We start from the raw sequence: 21,026 nt of genomic DNA, 5'->3' as shown, positions 1-21,026 counted from the left end.
ACACACAGACAGTCTCCCCTGTCTTTGACATTCTGGAAAATGTCAAAAAAAAATCTAGAAAAGTTAAAGCTATACAGATAAAACAGATCATTGGTTGCCACAGTTTGAGAAGGGGAGAGGACTGAGTAGGTAAAATATGGCACTCTTTTATGGTGGTGAAATGATTCCCTGTGATTTAGACCGGAAGACTCCATTAAGATTTCAGCTCTTCCCAACTTGGTCTGCAGATCAAGTTGGACACATGACGCACATTTGGGGAAACCCATAGAACTTTACAGCACCAAGAGTGATCCGTGGTGTATGCAACTTTAAAGGGGTTCATTGTGGAGATCAAGGGGCCCTAGAATGCAGTGCAGAATGTTGCAGAAGAATCCAGCTGCATGAGTGAGTGACTGCAGTAACTCAGGGGATGAGCGGATACTAGAGACAAAGGGACATGGAGCTAAGCCCTGTGCTCTGTTTAAGTTGTTTCCCTAGGGGAAGGAGAACAGTTCTGGAGCTACTGCTCATGCAAACTGGAACAGTCAAGGAGGTGGACGCACATGGTGGGAGGCTTCTCACTGGTGGGGTAGGGAGTGACAGGTGCGCAAGGTGAGAAGGCTACAGCAACCCGTAAGGTCACAGGCTGGGTAGGAGGTGTCAGCAGAGAAGCAGATGGTTACATGCGGGAATACAGAGACAGATACGTGGGTTATGACACACGCACTTTTCCTTGCTCTGCCAATGGAGAGGACCTAGAAGCCATGATTCCGCAGGAACAACAAGCACACCCAGCAACAGGCACACCCAGCGCCCAGACCTTGGCTTCTAATGCCATCATGTAATAACGGCAACCAAAGTTCCTTGGAGAAATGGCTGGTCTCAGGACTGGGGCACGGAATGTACAGGATGAGTCTAGCAAGGAGGGAGTGCTCAGACCAACCAAAACAGCGCTGGGGTGATGTCAAAGGGGCACAGGAGCCAACGGAAAGAGTCTCAGTGGCCAAGGCCTCAATATGAGCAACAAAATAAATCTCAGTGTTGGATTATAATCCGACGTGTAAATATCCACGAGTCCATACTGAAATGAATAAAGCATTGAATAAACGAATAAATAGGGAACAAACTTCCCATGCATGCAGAAGAATTCCAAATAATTTATGTAGATGCTTTGCCCTCATGAAGGTGGAACACATCTCCCTACTTCCCAAAGTGTGAGCTGATATTTATGTAGCCAACTCCCTGTTGACTGGCATTTGGTTTTCTTCGATTCTTTTGCTTCATAAACAGTGAGCTTTTGTACACGTGTCCTCTAAATTTCAGTATTTAAAAAAAAAAATTCTGTATTTTCATAGGATAAACATTTTAGGGAGAATAAAACTATAACATCTTGAGAGACACATTCGTACTTCAAAATGTTCCTATAAATTTATAATTTGCAAAACAGTGTATGAATACCCATTTCTCCAGACTCATGATGCAAAGTATGACTCAAAAATGATTAACACATTGTCTTTAATAGACAAAGACCTTTGCCAGTCAAATAGTAGGAGGACAAATAGCATGACAGAGAGATGAATGAAGGGTCTGAGCAGGTAATTCACCAGGTGAGTTGTACAAAAACCTTTAAATACTTAAAAAAAATGCAAAAACAAGTTATGTAATTATGAAAGAAATGCACAATAGGAACAGGGAGATATTATCTTGTCCATTGGACTAGTGAGGAGAAAAGACTTGTAATAACTGGTATTCAACTGTGTATGGGAACAGGGATCTGCTCCAACTTGTTGATGGAGAAACAAATAGACTTTTGGAGGCCAAGTTTTTTTTAAAAAATGTCCACATACTTTTATTTACTCTGCCTTACAGGAAGTTATCCTAAGACCGCAAAAAAAAAAAAAAATGTGTAAAGATGTTCACCATGGTGTTGTTTATAACAACAAAAGAATTTGAAATAACCTGTCCAACAACAGGGGGATATAAGTTAATGACAATTCATCCCTATGCTGAACTCCTTGGCAGCTGCTGAAAACTGTGTTGTAGAAGAATATTCCTTTAACGCATTTCTCATCATGATACAATTAACAAACCAATGCACTTGGAAAAGACAAGTGTACGTCGATAGAAAGAGCACCCGCAGCCTGCGTGCCGGCATTTGCCGTGGTGTCTGAGTGTGAGAACTGGGTGCCAACCATCTTTTCTTTTGCACTTAACCTCTTGTTATCTCATGTTTTCCTTGTTTTCCTCATTAAGCCTCTCTTAAATTTTGTAGTTAAAAAGAAAAAAGAATTAAAAAATATTTAAAAAAATTATTGTATTTTTATTTTTTTAAGATTAATTTATTCATTCATACAAGAACTGGGGTACAGGCCAGAGGTGTGGAGGGTGAGAAGATTCACCAGAGACAGAGTGGGGAACAGAACAGGCAGACTGACTGAAATACACTGCTGAGGGGAGCAGCGGGCGAGTCAAGAGAGGTCTCCCGCGCCATGTGGGTTGCTCCCTGGCCAGGGATTGAACTCGGACTGCAGTGGCTGTAGATAGCTTCATAGGTTGCGTCTTAACCCCTTGCGCCACCAGGGAGGCCCAAAAAATACTTTAAAAAGTTATTTAAAACTATGCTGGTTCTTCCTTTTAATGTCTTTCTCATCTGCCCTTTTCTCCATTTCCTTTAACGTGGCCCTGGCTGAGTCTCCACCTCCCTAACTTAGGCTGTCGCATTAACTTCTGCTTGGTGTTGCTGCCCCCCACAGAAGGATCTAACTTGTTCTCAGCTCAGAAGTTTCTGGAGACCTCCCCACTTAGAGTAGTGTCTCTCTTGGCTCCTTCTCACTTAGTTGCTCCAGACCCCCCACAGCCTGGCCGTTACCTCCTTTTTCTTGCTTTACTCTCCCGAACCACCCCCACCCCACAGGCATCAACCCAGTCTTTACTTGCTCTCTGTACCTGCAAGTCTACCCAGCTTTCGGGGCCTGCCTCCTCCAAGAAGCCTTCTTCTGTCCTTTCCTCTTCCATACTCCAGTTCACGTGATTTTGAATTTCTTCTGTGGCCACTGTCATCAGCTGTCTCCTAATGCGGTAATTTCTGGAGGATTCTGCCTCCTCCTTTGGTCACCTCCTTATCAGGCAAGGGCCACTGTGCCTGGAGCCTGCCCCCAGCAAGGCTGCATGAACCATGGCGGCAGACCAGAGCCAGATCTGCCACGCTCCATAGTTATGCCTTAAATATGCCATTTCTGCACTTAGGAATCTGTTAAATTATACACATAAACTATCACAATTGGGATTATGTGGCATAAAAATGCTCATTACCAAACTGTAAGATTTATGGGCATATGATTTGGTATCCAGAAAAGCTTTCTTCCACAACTATCAATAAACATTTGAATCTGAACTTAATTTTAGGCAAGATTTTGGAAAAAATGACTCTATGGAAACCCAGGCATGTCCTGGAGGCAACCGCAGATAATTAGGCTGGGAAAGCTTTTCTGTAACACTCCTGCTTAATATCAAAAGCAAATTTTTATTCTTAGTTACTCTTTCCTTGTTGCCTCATTGAAAAATGACAGTGTTTCAGTAAAGAGATATATTTGGTTGTAGCGGTAAGCTTGATTTCTTAACTCTGCTATTTTTTTCTTTGTAAGAGTGAGAGGTTTTAGATGCCTCGCCTTCCTTTTAATTCTGCACACCCCCATACTCTGCCCAGTGCTCCCCCTTCTTTGCAGCGCTATCATTGCGCTCCTGGGCACCCGTATTTCCCATAGCGCTGTTGTTACAGTAATGAAACACAAACAAGAACGCTAACCACCTCCCAGCATTTCTTGGCGTCAAGCCCCTTCTGTGTTTTATTGAGGGGTCAGGTGAGTCAACTGCATAGTGGTAGATGAGCTTCCTGTTCACCGAGGGACCCAGGGGGATGTTGATTTACATGAAAGGGTCGAGCACAAATGATGATCTGAAACCAAGGGAGCTCACATATCCTTTTGATGTGCTGCCCCCAGAAAGGCATTGCCCTCTACCCGCATTACTTGAAATGTACTTTTGTGTCATTTAAATTATCGGGCAAACCTGTTCTCTAAAAATTCACAACAGTTGTGCAGATATTGGTGCACCCTTGTCTGGGCTCCAGCTGGGAAGCGCATTTCCTGGGTGTGACTGCCAGGATGTCCTCCCTTTGTCTAGCTGTTGGCCATCTGTCCACCTGTCCACCCATGGTCTCCCCGTAAAACCTCCCTTCTGCTCAGGAGTCCTGTCCGGTTGCTTTCCGTCCCCCTGTGGCACCTTTAGGGGGACTCGTGTGTCATGATGACGACCGTGCTGGAGAGTGGTGCTGAGGGTGTGGGGCCCGTGTGCAGGGCTGGGTGTCCCAGGAGCCCTTGACCTCACGCCTTCCCTAGGCTGCCTCTCCCTCCTGCTTAGAAATCCCATCCCAGTGGCGGACAAGGGTGCCGTGGTGGTCCGACACTTAACAGCTTTTCTGGTGTGTGTGTGTATTTGACTTTCCAGGTCAGTTTTTGGGTTGTACGAGAGATTCTAACAGCACAGACTTTAAAAATAAGGGCAGAAATCCTGAGCCATTTTGTGAAAATAGCCAAGGTAAGCTGCTTTATTATTTTTTTCTCCTTCCTTTGTTTATGGTTTCAAAAATGTGTCTCTTCAGTACTTTGCTCTGGGTCTGGGCGGGGTTCAAACAGGGGCTGTGCCCTGTCTTCCCTGACAGAGGCAGCTGCACGTCCAGCCTGGCTGCCACACGGCTCTCCGGCCCCCATGCTCACGTTGGTGGTGTGCTCCTCCACCCTGCAGTCTCCTTACCTGGCCTTTCCTGGACTCCACGAGCCCTCAGGCTACCCCTGGCACCCCAGCCTCCCTCCTCTCACTTCAGGTGTCGCTGGGCATCATGAGCATAGATGCCTGTGCTGCCGTCTCCTTTGCACAATTCTCTCCCCCAGCAGCGCTCACCCCACCAGCACGAGCTCAAGGCCTGGGCCTGATGGGCACTGTCCTGGCCAGTTGGACTCAGGGTCATGTCTGTGCCCCTCCCCCCTGCCCCCACTGCGCCCCCCACCCCGCTGCCCTCGCCTGCCAGCTTGGTTGTCATCCCAGAAGCCTGCCAGGATTGCTCCTCTTACTGGCCCTGCAGGCTCCTTCCCTCACGTCCCTGACCCTGACCTCTGGGCATGCAGCGCTTTCTCTGGCCGCTTTGCCTTTTGCACGTTGTCTTCCCACCCACCCTGGGCTGTCCACCCTTCCCTGAGGGCCCTCGCAGGCCAGGCGCCATAGCAGCTGCTTTACCGAAATGATCACACTCAATACTCACGTTATTATTATTCGTTTCCAAAGAGGGGAGGGGAGGCTTAGAGGTACCCATGCCCAGGGCCCCCGCAGCCAGCGGGTGGAGCCCTCTCTGCTTTCAGGGTCGCTGCTCTGACGCCTCTCCCAGGAAGGTCAAGTGTATAGTTGATGAGTACATTAGGGGCTTTCTGACCCACGCATCTGAAGGACCAGAGCAGTGGTGGGCCCCTGATACCTGCGGCTGTCAGTGCTGGTGCAGGAGGGGGACAGGGGGTACAGCTCCAGATCCCCCCCTCCCAGCACTTTCAGTTTGGGAATGAGCTTATAGTCCTCTCCTCACCTCTGCCATCTTCAAGGTGGATCTTCGCACTGGCACCGAGCCCTGTGCAGGCTCCTCCTTTCTCTGGGCCTTGGTTTTCCTGCCTATAAAATGAGAGGAGTGGATTGGATACTCTCCCAGAGGCCCTTCAGCTCTGAAAGAAATTCTGTGGCCAGCATAGCAGTTGAGATACAGGGGATGGAATTCAGGTCACCCACAGAAGCTATTATCGCACACAGGAAGCAGCTCGAGAGTGTTACAGGAAGTGGGCAATAAAGCATTAACTTGTGCGGTGAGGGAGAAATCTCAGGGGAGGGTGGAGCCGTGGGGACCCGGCATAGGACTTTTCATGACTTGTTCACTTGGTTAGGCCCCGCTGAGCAGTGTGCTGGGTACTAGGGGTGTGGCGGTACATAGGCTGCATCCCTGCTGTCAGGGGGCATGCGGTCCCGTGAGAGCGAGGCCAGTCAAGTCCAGCATGCTGAGGGGATGCACAGGCTGCGAGGGGACCCACAGGCATGGACCCAGCCTCCCTAGATTGGGGAATGTGGTCAGGAAAGATGGGCTAGAAGCAGTATCTGAGGCAGCCGGACGAACAAGTCTTCCTGAGGTCCTCTAGGCGCTCGCCTGACACCAGGCCCTGGTCTCCGCGAGCCACGTTCTCTGTCCCCGGAAACATCCGCGCCAGGTTTCCCATCCTCGGTCCTCGTTTTAAAGACGAGGATCCCAGCAGGCTCAGGAGGATTAGGCCACACGTTGCAGGCAGCACACCCACGTAGCGGGAGCCGCGGGAACCAGGCCTCTTGGTTCCCAGAGAGAACCTACTCGCCAGCCCAAACTTTCAGGGCTCCCAAGAGTGAGTATCAGAACCCGGGTCCTGTTAGCGGGCCTCCCTCGGCGTAAACCAAGAGCAGAGCAGTTACACCTCTCTGCGTTTGCTCTTGCCGGGGTCTCCTTCTGTTGCCCTCCATGGTCAGGAACTTGTCTGGGGCTGAACTGAATCCAAATATTCTCACCGATTTGGGGCCTGATTCAAGGAGCATGGTCAAATGATGGGAAGCTGGAGCGCTGCCCTCCCAGCTGAGAGGGATTAGGCAGAGCGATAACATCTCTCCTGGCCTCGCTTGCTCGCTTGCTCGGGGTGTTGAGGTAATGACCGAAGACCATGTTAATATTGTTGGCACAGCTGGGGTTTCAGTTTACAAAATCCTGCTGGGACCGTTTGGATCCCTCGAAAACAGAGCATACAGGACGTTATCAGAGCCATGCTGAGCCACGCTGCTGTCCAGCCACCCGGCCAGTCAGCTCGTGGAACCCTGCGAATGTTTGGATGCAGACTAACCTTTTGACAGTTTGAAAGAAAACGAGCATATGGTTTCTGTGAACATTCTAGAACTATATTTTCTACATGAGATATTTTTAAGTGTAATTGAATTTCATAAATATGACAACATTTGGTAACAGTTGAACATGTTTTTGTCTGTTGTTTATAGCAGCAAAATAATCTATTCCATATATTTTTTTCCAGAAACTTCTCGAACTCAACAACCTTCATTCTCTCATGTCTGTGGTGTCAGCATTGCAAAGTGCACCTATCTTCAGGCTGACAAAAACCTGGGCTGTAAGTTAATCTCCCCGAACCTACCCCTTTGATTTTGGCTGTCATTTTGCTGGTGAAGCCCTGCATTCCTAAGCCCCAGAAGGCTTTCTCTGACTTTGCCGTCTGCCAAGACAGACGGTTCTGTGGTTAATAAAATGTGCCCTGGGCATCCCCTCTCCTCCAGTGACCTCAGCCCCATCTGCGGACAAGGAAGTTCTTAGGGCACTGACAGGGCTGGGGTCAGGAGCCCCTCAGAGGGCCTCTTCCTGGGCCCTTCAATGTGTGGGAGGCCCGGGTCAGTGGCATGACTTCTGCCCTCCCCTTGGCTGGCATTTTGCATTGCAGGCTCTAGGCTGCCCTTGGGAAGGAAGGTCTCTGGGCTGATGGTTCACAGCTGCCTGGATGGCTGGCCCTTCAGCTAACAGTTTCTCTGAGGAAACCTGTGACCCTCATGTAGGGAAAAATGAAAAAAAATTTTTTCCTGAAGGCCATGGATAATTTCAGCTCAGAGGTGGAGCCTGATAGTTATATAATTGAGTCTGTAGGAAAGTTTTTCTGCTGTAAAAATACTTTAAAAATATCTCAGGCCTCCTTATCCTCCTTAGTTTGGCCCGTTGCCTGACATGGGGGAAGTAATTGCTATTTCCATAGCTCATTAGCATTCACCTCCTGGCCTGCCTGGTCCAGGTCTCTCAGCCACACAGCCCGAGCCTTTCAAGACCTGTTTATGTCCCGTGGAACTGAAGGAAACTGTATGGAATTGTCAGATGTGCTTCTGCAACTCATTTCCGAAATCTTTCCGCCGGTCCGTGGGGCTGGGCTCTGGTTCGTACTTGGCTAGTTCAGAGGCCTCTAAAAGACGTAGGGATTATGATGTCGGTGATCAGAAATGAACCTCATTTCTTTAAGTTGCAGTTTTCCAGAGGTCTAGCCCTAGCAAGTGGGTCAAGAAGAGCGAGCCTGGAATCAGAAAACGGGGCTTTGTTCTCCTGCCATTCAGAGCCTGTTCCCCAGGCTGTGCAGAGAGGCCGCCCGAGGAGTAGTTTTCCATCAGTGCTTCCCGGAGCCCTTGGGGTTCCTTGGATATGCCTTGGGGGCCAGCAGGGGCTGGGGGAGAAGAGTGAGGGTCTGGGCAGATAGCGTGATACTCTGTCCAGCAAAGCAGCTCTGTTTGTGTCAGTTCTGTGCCCTGGGCTTCTAGGTGAGGTGCTGTGGAGCTGTGGCTTGCAGATGGAGCAAGTTTGGAAGCCGCTCGTCTCTGCAGTTGCTGCCAGCCCCGTGATTCCTTGAGTCCCTCTGAGCCATTAAGCTTTTTTCAAGTTGCTTGGAGATTCTTTCTTTTTCAGATGAATTTTCCGTTGTTTAGATGCTGTTACTGTTTCTGGGGCTTCTGGGAGCTATACGCAGACCCAGAGGAATGAGCTGCAGATTTCATGGTGAACAGACCTTTCTGTCTATAGTTGCATGGTTCTCAGGAACCCCTGTAGGCTGCTAGGGGGCAACGGCAGTAGGGAATCAGTACAGGGGCGGGGTGGCTGAGGTCCTCGCAGAGAGCTGATCCACTCGGGCGGGGCAGGGCCCATCCTGAAGCCTGGCGGGGCAGGCCTTCTCCCCGGGATGTCAGGCATGGCCCAGGTGTGGCACAGCATAGGGCCAGAACAGTGCCCTCGACTGCTCCGTGTGGCTTGATGGGGCGCTGCTCAGAGTGGCTGAGCCACCACTGCTATTGATGGGGTCTTTCTGCCATGAAAATGAATATCCTACAGCTCCTCACAGAGCCTGGAATGGACTTTCTGCCCAGGATGCACTCAGAAGCAAGAGCCTCCTCACCTAACCCCCTTCCAGGCCTAGTGAGCCAACTGCTCTTCCTGTGGATGTGCCAGAAGAAAACGTGCCAGGCACGGCCTCAGAGACTTCCCATGTTCGCCCATTTCCTCTTGACGGCTGCCCAGTGAGGCAGGTGTGGCTCTCACTCTCACAGCGGAGGCTGTGACAGGTGAGGTGGCTTGTGCCGGCTTCCACAGCTAAGAGGCAGAGCTGGAGCCAAACACAAGCAGTTTGGCTCCAGAGTCCCTGCCCTTAGCCACCACACCCACCGAGCTGAGCAAGAATAGCCCCACACCTGCCCCTCATCCAGTGCTCCCCTGGGGGCTGTGAGGACGAGCTCAGTGGGCCGCTGGCGCCTCCCCAGGCCTTTGCACCCCTGTCCAAGGACCCCCGAGAGCTGCAGCCAGGTCGCACAGGCTGCCTCGCAGGATGCCTTCTGGCCACTCTTCTGCTGGTCCGCCAGTCCCCGGTGGCAGGGAGGGGGGGTGGTTGTTGTTGCCACCTGGGTGGGCATCTAACCCATGGGAGCCGGGGGGATGCCAGGAAACGGAGTGTCCATGCCGGCAGACAACAGGGGGCCTGGGCAGCAACACACTTCTGTCCTTTTTCTGAGAAGTCTCCCCATTGCCTCCTAAGGGCTGTGATTTGGGGCTGTTTTCTTGGTTACAGGGGGTCACTTACAGGGGAGAAGGTGGGTAGATGTGGCATCCCAGGAAGTCAAAATGACAACTGCCAACTGCTGCGTCGGGGCAACAGGTGGGAGACCAGCTGGGTGGGTGTCAGCCTGGCATCGCCAAGGTTACGGGGGCTTCAGCCTCTTCCAGACCAGATTCTTCCTGTTAGTTCAAGGGCAGTGGGTGGCATAGAGCATTTGGGAAATGGAGGGGACCAAACACTGCATCCCTCCCCTTCATCTGATCACCCCAATACCCCTCCTCCCCCCTTCCCCGGACCCTGTGGAGGCCCCTGTGTATTCCTGACACGCGCTGCCCCTAACCCAGCCACAGCATATCTGCTCTGCAGCCGCCTCTGCAGGTCTCCTGCCTCTGCAGGTCTCCCTGCTCTGGCACATTCCTTCACGAGGTCTGGCTTTTCTCTGGATCCCTGTGTCCAGCTGGGCACTTGTTTGAGTTGTGGATGTTGTGCCGACTGAGTCACACCTCCTCTGGCTGTTCATTTCTGGTGATGTGCTCAGTCACGAGTGCTTCTTGGAAGAACCTTCCCCACTTGCCCCTGCATCTGGCACCCCTGAGGCCCCATGGAGAGCAGGGGCAGTGGAAGCGCCAGCCACAGCCCGAAAGTCAGTGCTCCAGAGTCCTCACTCCAAGAGGGGCAGTGACCGCTCCGTGGTCACAGAGCTGACGAGTGCCCGAGCCAGGGTGCTGCAGCCCCACCTCGCTGGACCCCAGTTGTGTTCTTGGCCAGAGTGCTGCATGGTTTGTCGGTGACACACCTGACCTTGCAGTCAGACTGGGCCCAGGGCAGGGACATGAGCACATGTGCTGCTCAGGAGGAGGCTGGGCCTGGGATCGAGGTGTGACTAGCACCCCGATGCTATTCCTGGGGAACCTGGATGGAAGGGGTATGGGGGCCTGCCTCTTGGTTGCACTGCGGATGACCTCCAGTGAGGGTCAGGGGTCACCAGCTGCAGAGCAGGGCAGCCTGTGGTTTGGGTGAGCTGGTATGGGACAGGCACGGACACCCCAGCCTTACTCAGAGCAGCCTTACTAAAATGCTGACGGGGGCTCAGGCAGAGAGGGAGTGCCTTCTGCCGGCGCAGGAGGACATAGACAGGGTCTCACTCAGCCTAGCACAGGGGCCATCCTGGAATACTGTCTGCTTCAAAACCTGAGGCCCAGGAACTGTGTCTCCAGTTCCCATCCCCTGAGCATGCTTCACATGGTCCTGGTTCAGCCTGCAAGTCAAAAACTTAATGAAGGCCTCCCCCAGGCCAGGCACTGAGGCAGTGGTCAAGGCCCCTGTACTCCTGGACTTTTATGCTATTCAGGGAAGTTGAACCCTTTATTCAGAGAGAATAAACAGGTGCCTCGTCTGCCTGGCCCAGGAAGTGTGATAAATGCAGGAAGGCAGGGCCAAAGAACATCAGGTGGGAATAAAAGCAATGCAGACTAAGCCGGGGTAGGGGGCTGCAGAATGATGGGGCCCCCTACAGCATGGGGGCCAGGGGAGACCTCTCTGAGGAGACACCTTGTCTGTAGAGACCTGAGTGACAAGAGGAAGCCAGCCTTGCCCAGTGCCAGGCCCACAGAGGGGAGAAGCTTCATGGAACTCTGAGGCCAGTGCGGCGGGGACGAGACCAGGCCCAGGCCAGGAAGGGGGCAGACGGGCGCGTGGGCAGCTCGCTGGCCGTTCTTCAGTGAAGGGCTTTATAGAGGAGATGGGCAGATCTGGTTTATGGTTGCTTTTGGCTTTTTGTTTTTTAAATTACTGTTGCTACTGTCTGGAAAACAAATTGGGGGGGGGCAAGAGTGGAAATGGGGCTTGTTAGAAGTTGAGGGGGGATCCAGGAGTGCAGTGATGTGGACACGGAGAGAAGCAGGCTGGGGGGGCTTTCCCAAGACGGAGTTGGTAGTGTTTGCCCCGGGCTGGATGTTGGGTGAGGAAAGAAGGGAAGGGTGACCCCCAGTTGGGGTCTGAGCAGCTGGGAAGATGGTGCAGCCTCAGTTCTGGTCAGAGCGATCCCAGGAGGGGACTGACTTCATCGTAAGTGACCAGGGCAGGGGCGAGTCACTCCTTACAGCAATTGTAGTCACGGGGACCCACGCACCCGCCCCGCCTGCCGCGCCCGGTCCCTCCGTGATGTGCTCTTTCCTACTGAACCATCCAGCGTCCACGTCATCGGTGGCAGTAACGCGAGAGCTGACGTTCTGGCAGGAGGAAATGACAGCGATGGTCAGGCAGCCTGGCCTGCAGGGTGGAGCCCACCTGGGGGCGGGGCTTTCACTCCCAGGGATCACTGTGTGCCTCGGTGTGAACGGCTCCTTCCACCCAAGCGGCCTGAGCCTCTCTGCAAACACCGGGGGAGGCAGATGTGAGACCTTCACGTGCATCGGGTTTTAGGGTCTTTCCTCCAGGAAGAGCCTTTGCCCCCCCCCCCCGTCCCTCCCCCCCATGGTGCCCTTGGGCCCCCCCCCCCCCCGGCTCTCTTGGAGCAAGTGGTCGGGGGGGGGGGGGGCGCTTGTTTCAGGCTTTCTGGCTCCCATGGAGGCAGGTGGGAGAGGGCAGAGGGGAGGAAGGCAGGGGAGACCAGCACGCGCAGCCCAGGGGCTTGGCCTTGGTCTTCCCTCAGCACCCTGCCTGCGCTGCTTCTCACAAATTCTGCTGACGTTCCAGCCTCGTCTTCCTTGACGTTACCACACTGCTGGACACTGTTGATTGCTCCCTTCTCAAACAGCCTCTCTTCCCTCTTAGTTCTCTTCTGCCCGCCATTCTCATGACCGGCTCCCCACGACGGCCGTTGTTCCTCGTACCCACTAGATGTTAGTGTTCTGACCCCAGTTCATACCCTCCCCAATCTCTCCCATCCTGCGGGGCTCCCCCCAGCTCCAGTGCCTCGGCCATCACCTCTGCGTCGGGTGGGGGTGGTGCTGTTCTCCCCCAGCCTCTCTCCAGAGCCTGGACTGGGTCACGGTGCCTGCTCCTCAGGGCGCCCTGCTCACGTTGGCCTTTGACGGCTCACACTGGCGTGCCTGTCATTTAACTAAGGTTTCTAGGAAGTGACAGTGAGTGCCAGGAGCTCCCTTAGCAGACTTTGGAGCAATATGGCAGACTGAGCCGACGAGGAACAAGTGCTCCCACCCAGCTGCCTGCTCTGAACACGCAAACACAAATAAACACTGCGCAGAGCACCACTGAGGAGCCAAGCTGAACTGGAAGCCAAGACGGGGAAGTCACGAAGTGTTAGAAACAAAGGGCTCTCAGAGTCCCACAGTGAGAGTCGAGAGGAAATGCTGTGCGTGGGCCTCTGTGGCGGGGGGTTCCAGGCAGCAGGACCCCACACATTGGGGAGGGGGTGCTGGAACTCAGAGAGCTGTCAAGTGTCACCCCATCAGAACATGCCTGTCCAGCCTAGGGGAGCCCCGAGGGAATGTGGGTGGAAAAAAGCACCTACGAGAGACAGGTCCCATGAGACCTGAATTGACATGGGGACCCCAGACTGGTAAGAAATGAGGAGCAGAGTCCCATGCAGATTCAAGTGTGGACTCTTGCATCAAAGACCCAGGCTCAGCCTGGACCTGCCTCTCAGGATTAGGATTAAAAGAAATACACGCAGCGTGTTTAGCTCTCTGCTTGGCGCGTGGGAAGGGCAAGGCGGTTATGAGCTGCTGCTGCTGTCGCTTAGCATCAGCTCTCCCTGACGGTTGTCTGTAGCCAGGCCCTGTCCGATGACCTGGTACCCCTGTCAGCATCTAGCAGGACCCTTGCTTCTGGCCTGCCTCTCTTTCTTTTTTTTTTAAAGATTTATTATTTATACAAGAACCGGGGTACAGGCCAGATGCGCGGGAGGGTGAGAGGATTCACCAGAGACAGAGTGGGGAGCAGAACAGGCAGACGGACCAAAAGCACTGCTGAGGGGAGCAGCAGGCGAGACAGGAGAGGTCTGCCGCGCCATGTGGGTATCTCCCCCCAGCCAGCCGGGATCGAACCCTTGCTGCAGAGGCTGCGGACAGCTTCACAGCGCTGCGCTCAACCACCTGCGCCACCAGGGGCGGTCTGGGCGTACTTTTTCTAGTCCCTCCTCGCACCACTTCTGGAGTGGTCTCCCCCAAGTGGCTCCGGTGTTCCCACTTCCCCCGTTAAAGACGGCACTTAGCACCTCCCGCCCGCCCCCTCCTCCGCCAACACCCCAGAGCAGGTGGCTCCGATACAGCCATGTGCTCCCTGAGCTGCTTCACCTGCCATTTCACCACTTCCCATTTTATGATAATACCTTGTCGGCCACCTTTTAACCATCATTTGGGTTTCTAGCCCTGATGGTCGGTGGCCCCTTAGAGTGAGGGAGATACTGAGCGTGGATGAGAGAGGGTTGGTATAGGGGTTGATGTTTTCGAGGGAACTCACCTTTAGGAGTAGGGCGCCTGGCATAAACCTGGGGCTGCAAGCATCTCGCCAAGTGCAGAGCACCCAGGGCAGGCGTCTGGGCGATGGTAGTAAATGCTTCTCCCTCCTTCCTGGTTCTAAAACACAAGCCATAACCCTTTCAACTGGGCCAGTGGGACTCTGCTGCCCGCAGCAACCCAGAACGCAAGGTCGTGTGCACGCAAGAGTGGGCCAGAGGAATTTCCTGCCCAAACACTGCCACAACCAACTCATTCTTTCCCCTTCGATTGGTATTCGCTGTTCATGCTTAGCTGCTTGTGATAGGCACCCTGTTTGCAAGCTGAGTTGAAGTGTCCGGAAAAGCAGAATCAGCAGTAAAATGGTCATCACATGTCCACGGTAGCCAAGTGGCCAAGTCAAAAACACACTTTGCCAAGTGGCAAGTCTTCATCTCTCGCCTTTATCTCTTGTCCAAAGCGACACTCGCCTGCATTCCTGCCCAACTGTGGCCCCTGGAGCAGCCTTGTGCCCCCACTTCCAGGCAATTGTGGTGCATCTTCACCCTCTGGGGCCTCGCCAGGCCTGTCTCTGCTGGTTGGAATCCTTCCAGACTCTCCAGGACCCTCTTCCTGAAGTCTCTCCCCACTACTGGGAGTTGCTCTGCCCTTCTGGATCCCTCTCGGAGTGTTGCTGACCCTTGCTTGCCCTAGCTCGCCCATTTCGTTGCTCAGCCAGCATCAGTAGTGGGGTTGCACATTTGGTGCCTGACTCCCCATCCTCCTAGGTTCACTCTGCACCCAGGACAGGCCCGTGGCCAACTTCCATCTGGAGTCCCTGCTCAGCCTCCTGCCTCCACTCTCGGGGCTTTGTGGGAATGTCTGCCAGGGTCGCTATGAGTGCCATTAAAAAAAAAAAAAGTCTTAGGGAATGTTCGGAAGCAACTGGTAGAATCGTCCTACAAGATCATGTCCTGTGAACATGTGAGTGAGTGCCTGTGCATGTGTGATGTAGATAGGTGTGTACATGTACACAATTACAGGATAGTTTCTTACAAAAGTAAAGTCATGACTCGTATAAGTGTAAAATGAATATTTGTCAAAGATTTTATTTAATGAGTGAAATCATTTAATTTTTTTGTTTGTTAATCACTTTAATGGTGTCATGAATGAGTGAGAGAGCCAGAAAGTTACAGTTGTATCAAAAGAGACTCCAGAGTAGCTCCTTCTACAGTCAGGTAATGAATGCTGAAACAACCCCAAAGGATCCAAGATCAGTATTCCTAGGATGATAATCACTGGCATTCTATGAGACTTAAATTGCTTTTCTAAAGACACGAATTATTTGCATCGCTACATTTTCTACAAGTTAATATACGGCTGTATGGAGTTTAAAATGGCCTTCACAGCAAGCAAATAGGTTCAGCTACCATATTCAAAGGGCTGGTTTCCCCTTGGTTACTTATGACAGTCTCTATTGCAACTAATGTTTTACTTTTAAATATGTGACTCTATAGTTTATTTCTCTCTGAGAAACGGATAGTTTGTTTCTAAAGAGGTTAAAAATTACTTTTAAAAAGTGCCCTAGTTTCTTTTCTTTACTGATGCCATACTCAGTCTGCAGAACGCATTGGCCCATAGATTACCCACAGCACTAAAAATTCTTTCCATTACCAACAGTAGACACTGCAATTGAAATAGACTTTTGAGCCAGTTTTAACATATTTGGAGCAACAGACTCTTTGTTGAAAAGCATTTCCACATCTCAAGAAATGTTATTCTCAAGGCAAGGGAGCAAGATACCAACATCCTTATAAAGGGGATTTGAAGGGGCTTTGTTTCTCTCATAGAGACAGTTTCCAGATTTGAACTATTTTGCTGGAAGAGGATTTATTTTTCATCGCTAGTCAAATTTCAAGTTTCACACGTAGACTCTCAAAGCACAGCAAGCGAAGTGTCTGAGCGTGACTGACTTTTCTAGGTTTGTGACCTTCCTGCCTTTGACCCTGTGGCTTATGAGTCCTGTTAATCCCTTGAAGCTGATACTCGGCATATGCCAAGTATTTAAAATCAATATGTAAGGATTTGATTTTTACCTTGTAATTTTAGTTCACTTACACATGTGGTTATGGCCCCTTTCCAGATCTGAAGGTTGTATATTTTTGCTTTTTGACTTTTTTGTTAGAGGTCTTACATGTTTTATTTACATTTTAAAAATGAGGTCTTGGGTTTAATGAGCATTTCTGTAGGTTTGGTGTTTAATTTTAACATGTTGATTTCTAATTGTCTATTTATCGATTTCTCCTACTCTCTCTCCCTGCCCCCATTTTCCTAGCTTCTTTGGTGGCAGATTTAGTTCATTTTTGTTAGTTCTTACCTATTTAATTATAAAAATTTAAGACCATGTGTTTTCTTCTCAATACGATTTTGGCTGCCTCACCTAGGTTAGCATAAAATCTCATTATTTGTGTTTTGTAAAATCTTGGTTTTTATTTCTTTTTTTACCTAATAATTATTATATTAGGGTGTTCAAAATTTCCCAAGGAATTAGATTTTTAAGTCACCATTTTTATTTTTTTTATACTTTTATTCAGCAAATAGGTAGGCAGTGTTTCCTCTTTGTCAGGAACCACAGCAGATGCAGGGAATGGAATACCAGCTGCCTTCGTGAGATTTGTCATTTGCTGACTGAGAGGCATTGTAATTACACCACTCGATACAATCACAAAAAAATATGGTGGAAGAAAATCTTAGGGTGCCCTGAGACCTCTAAATTTTGCTAGAAATGGAGTTGCCTATTGTAGTTAGTACACTTTTCCTTAATCTTATTTACTTACCTCTTTTTCTGAGCATGCATGGTTTTAGTATTTGTTTCAGTCAGGTAGGTGAATTATTTCCTTGTCTATAGTTCTCATGGTTTCTGAGTCTTCCCATAAACTCTAAAATCTAAAGGACGCTTAATTCATATGAGGTTTTCAATTTATGGCTCCACTTGTAATAAAAGTTTAAAACACGTATAAGCAAATGTTAATTTTTGTATAAACAAACGCTCTATTAAAAAATTAAATCTTAAATTTGCCGGCATAATACATGCACATTAATTCTAAAACTCACTAAGTCCTGAGACAGCTAACAACTAACACTTGTTGCTCCATCTCCATGCCCCTTTTACTCCCCAGAGGCAGCCACTTATGGCCATTTAGTGCATTCTTCAGACAGTTACTGCCACATTGGCAACAATGTGCTTTTGCTACAGTGTCTCAAATCATTCCCGTTAGGCAGATTTTGGTGACTTCTTTGTATGATAAATGTTGAAGTTTTCCTGAACCACCTTCCCTCCTTCTTCAAAAACACTCATGTTGCTATAATTAATTCACTTTGTTAAATGAGTATCCAACATTCTCATTTTTGGAATGTGTAAATATGGTTCTCTCTCTTTTTTTGTTCCCTTTAATGCCTTATTTTTTACATTTTTAAAATTTATTGAGGTAATGTTGATTACAAGACTTGTGTATATTTTAGGAGTATAGGTTCATACCTTCACAAATAGAAGTCATCACACCATACCCACCAAGTAGTCAAGTAGTAAGCCATGAATAACATGTCCTTTTTGAAATACTTTTTCATTTCCCTGGAATTTCTATTTCCCTTAAAAAAATTCTTACTATCTTCTATCAGATATATGACATATATATATATATATTATCTATATGATATATATGTAATATATATCTTTGCATATATATTCATGTGTGCAATAAATTTTTACCAGATTTTATATATAAAATATTTAAATTGTCTTTATTTTGTCTTTTGCTATATAGCAAATATACTTATTTTCTCCCCCACAACATGCCATCCTATCAGGTTTCTTCCCAAGCCTTCTTATCTCTTCCAGAGCTGATCTGAAGTGGACCAGTGGTCTCCAGACCCATTGCGCATCTGTCATCGCAGAACCTCCCTTTCCTTCTTTCTGTTCCTGGCTTATTCCTTCTTTTTGCTAGAGGAAGTTCTCAATTAGTTCATGGGAGATAGGTGTTCTGGGTTTTTTATGTCTTCTAGTGTCCTGTGTATTGCTGTTGAGAGATTTGATGCTGTCCTGAACCTCATTTGTGGGCACAGATTGGAGCAGATGAATGAAGTCAGCCAGATCCAGGCCTTCTGAATGTGTGTTGGAGGGGGTGGTTGGCAGGGAGTATGTGTGTAGATGCAAGTTTAACAAAGGGAGGTGTGACTTCAGGAGGCTGGCTTCAAATTTAAGAAGCGTGCAAATGTAGCTGCCTTTGGTTATTCCAATCTATGAAAGAACCTCTGTTGTTCATTTAAGGTCAATCTTTAGGGTGACTTTCAGGGCTAGGCCTGGGAATATTTATGTCAGGACATAGGTGATCACCTCCGTGATGCCCTGCATAGAAGCACTGACAGATTAAACAGATGGGCTCAACATGGCAGGGGACAATGGCAGTCTCCTAACTGGGTTCAGAGAAGCACTGGGCACCAGTAAAGGCTCAGCTGCAGTTTGCATGAGGATAACATTAAGGATTTGTTTGACTGTTGAATGAACACTGGCGATTGCCAAAGAATTCAGTTGGGGATGTAGGTTGCATAATAAAGAGATGACCTCCTGGCTAAGGGAGTGAAGAACCTGTGCAGTTTCACAATGGGGCAGTTCCCAGCTGGAGTTATCTGGTTCCAGTTTGAATTTATGTTCTTCATTTAATGCTTAAATGTTCATTTTAGATGCCGCCCCCCCCCCCATTTTATAGCTCTCCTTGACACTTTCCTTGCCCATAGTTTATTATTTGTCAGAGTTCTTGGTCTCCATTTAACTTGCCATACTGCTATAATGTATGTCTCTCTGTTGTATTAATTCTCAAGAATGCTCACTTAATCCTGAAATAGAGACAACAGCCCTGGGCCCACCTTTGTCATTGGGCTATGTAAAGATCAGATGAATGGTTTGTTTTTTGCTTTATAAATAGCAAATGGGAGATGGTGTTACTTCCTGTCCAGTTGTTGATGTGATAAATAACAGCCTCAAATTAGCAAGCCAGTGCAGCTGCTGTCCTTAGCATCTGTGTAGCATCCCCACCCTGATGTGTCCTGAATTTTTTAATGGGGGAAAAAAACCTTCAGCACTTGGACCTTCTTTCAGCTCATTCCTTTGCCTTTATTCCCTGAAGTCCGTGAGCTGTCACTGCTTGGCCAGGCCATACGTGGCTACATTCTCTGTGGCTCCAGAGGCTGAGGACTGAAGAATTGGGAGGCAGGGGTTCCTGGCCTCAGTCTGAGTCTATAGACCCAGGTGTTGGGATCTGCAATGTATTTATAACCCTTGGGATCCTTCTGTACCGAGGTCCTGGTTTCCCTGGGCACTGGACTGTCATGTTTCCACTTGTATCTACTGTAGGATGGGGCTGTTGAACATTGGCCTCCCTCTGTCTAATGGGCAAGGCAGGACTGCTGTTCCAGATCCTTGCACAGACCATCAGGGGCTCAACACCAAAACTGACCAAGCATGTTCCAGTTTCCTACCTCTGGGATCCAGCCATTGATCTCAAATTTCACAGTCACTGGGTCCTGGAAGCTAAACTTGGGGGAGCACCCAGCACCAGCCACACTGCTGTGCCAAATGTAGTCCTCTCCACTGTGTTTCTTTACATGTCTGGCCTCCTGGTCTAGACCCCTTTCCTCAATGCCACTTTCTGTGGCCATTTCTGGACACTGGGCCTTGACCTGGGCATGCAGGATGATGGCAACATGAGTCCTTAGCATCAGTCTGGAGAGCCAGGTGTTCAGGTTTTTACTCCTTTCCAAGAAGGTTCCTGTGCACAGTGAGAGCCCTTCTGTGGAAAGCCACTTCACAGACAGATCTAGCTGTCTCTGGTCTCTGGGCCGTGCGGACCTACCTGCTCATCCTGTATTTGCTTCATTAAGTCACCTCTTAGAAGTCTGGCTTCTTTTGGTTAAAATCCCACACCCAGGGTGAATGTTGCAGAGCAGTAGATGAGGAGGGAATCCAGAGGACACAGCCTGGATTGGAGAGATGGCCTGGCTGTGTGCAGCACATACACATGAACTGTGAAATTTCTTGCTATAATCCAGCAATGGAGAAGTCGAGGAAAGTGCAAGTGGCTGTGGACTTGGAGAAAAGAGAGCTGAGGTAGCTGTGAAATCACTTGGGGTGGCCTTGAGTTTGCTGGAGTCTCTGAGCTGCTTGCTGTATGCAAGGGGTTCTGGCGTGGTAGAGAATGGCATCAGAGGCTATTTCCCCAAATTGAGGCCATGAAACTTGCCACCTCTGTGTGAAACAGCCCCTTAAAATCATTTTGCGTCCTGGCACACCGCAGCCACGCCTTTCAGGGAGTTTCCCTTCGTCTTGGCGCAGTGGCCCTTTCTCTTTAGCTCCTTCTGGTTATTTCTCTTCTCTCTCATACACTCTGTTTTCTTCTCACTCCAGCTTTTGAATAGAAAAGACAAGACCACCTTTGAGAAATTGGACTACCTGATGTCTAAAGAAGATAATTACAAGCGGACTCGAGAATATATTCGAAGCCTGAAGATGGTCCCCAGTATTCCCTACCTAGGTAGGACTCGCGATTGGCTTATTATTTCTTGAGAAACCTGCTCAGTGCCAAATAAGATGTGTCTGGTTTCTAGTTGAGCACTTTTCAGGAAGCGGCATGGCCCACGGATAGAGGTAACTGGCCGGGGCCCTGGACTGGAACAGGCTGTTGGTATTTCCCAAGGACGGGAAGCTTGATGAGGCCTGGACCTTAGGGCTCGTCTGCCTTTTACACGAGTGGCCCGTGAGCCCCCCAGCCTGCAGCCCAGAGGTCACAGTGACAGTGACATGACTCTTCAGGTTCACCTCACCCCCCAAACTGGGGGAGCTTGAGCCCAGTTCTCTCTGTTCTGGCTCTCAGGGCATTATGAACATATTTTATAAGAT

At 49.7% G+C, this 21,026-nt stretch overlaps 1 protein-coding gene across 4 annotated transcripts in view; it reads left to right on the top strand.

Moving 5' to 3' along the window:
* Positions 1 to 21,026, top strand: part of RALGPS1 (Ral GEF with PH domain and SH3 binding motif 1) — a 226,031-nt gene that overhangs the window by 80,991 nt on the left and 124,014 nt on the right. For all 4 annotated transcript variants that reach the window (XM_037493464.2, XM_037493463.2, XM_037493467.2 and 1 more), the window contains exons 6-8: positions 4,486 to 4,575; positions 7,119 to 7,211; positions 20,535 to 20,661. In XM_037493464.2, the coding sequence (XP_037349361.1) occupies positions 4,486 to 4,575; positions 7,119 to 7,211; positions 20,535 to 20,661 (310 nt within the window). The remainder of the gene's footprint in view (positions 1 to 4,485; positions 4,576 to 7,118; positions 7,212 to 20,534; positions 20,662 to 21,026) is intronic.

The sequence above is a fragment of the Talpa occidentalis genome, unplaced genomic scaffold (assembly GCF_014898055.3).
Source record: "Talpa occidentalis isolate TD23 unplaced genomic scaffold, MPIMG_talOcc4v2.1 talOcc4.7, whole genome shotgun sequence".
In the NCBI taxonomy this organism is placed as follows: domain Eukaryota; kingdom Metazoa; phylum Chordata; class Mammalia; order Eulipotyphla; family Talpidae; genus Talpa; species Talpa occidentalis.
Note: the sequence above shows the minus strand (reverse complement) of the source record. Positions and strands in the feature narration are given on the sequence as shown.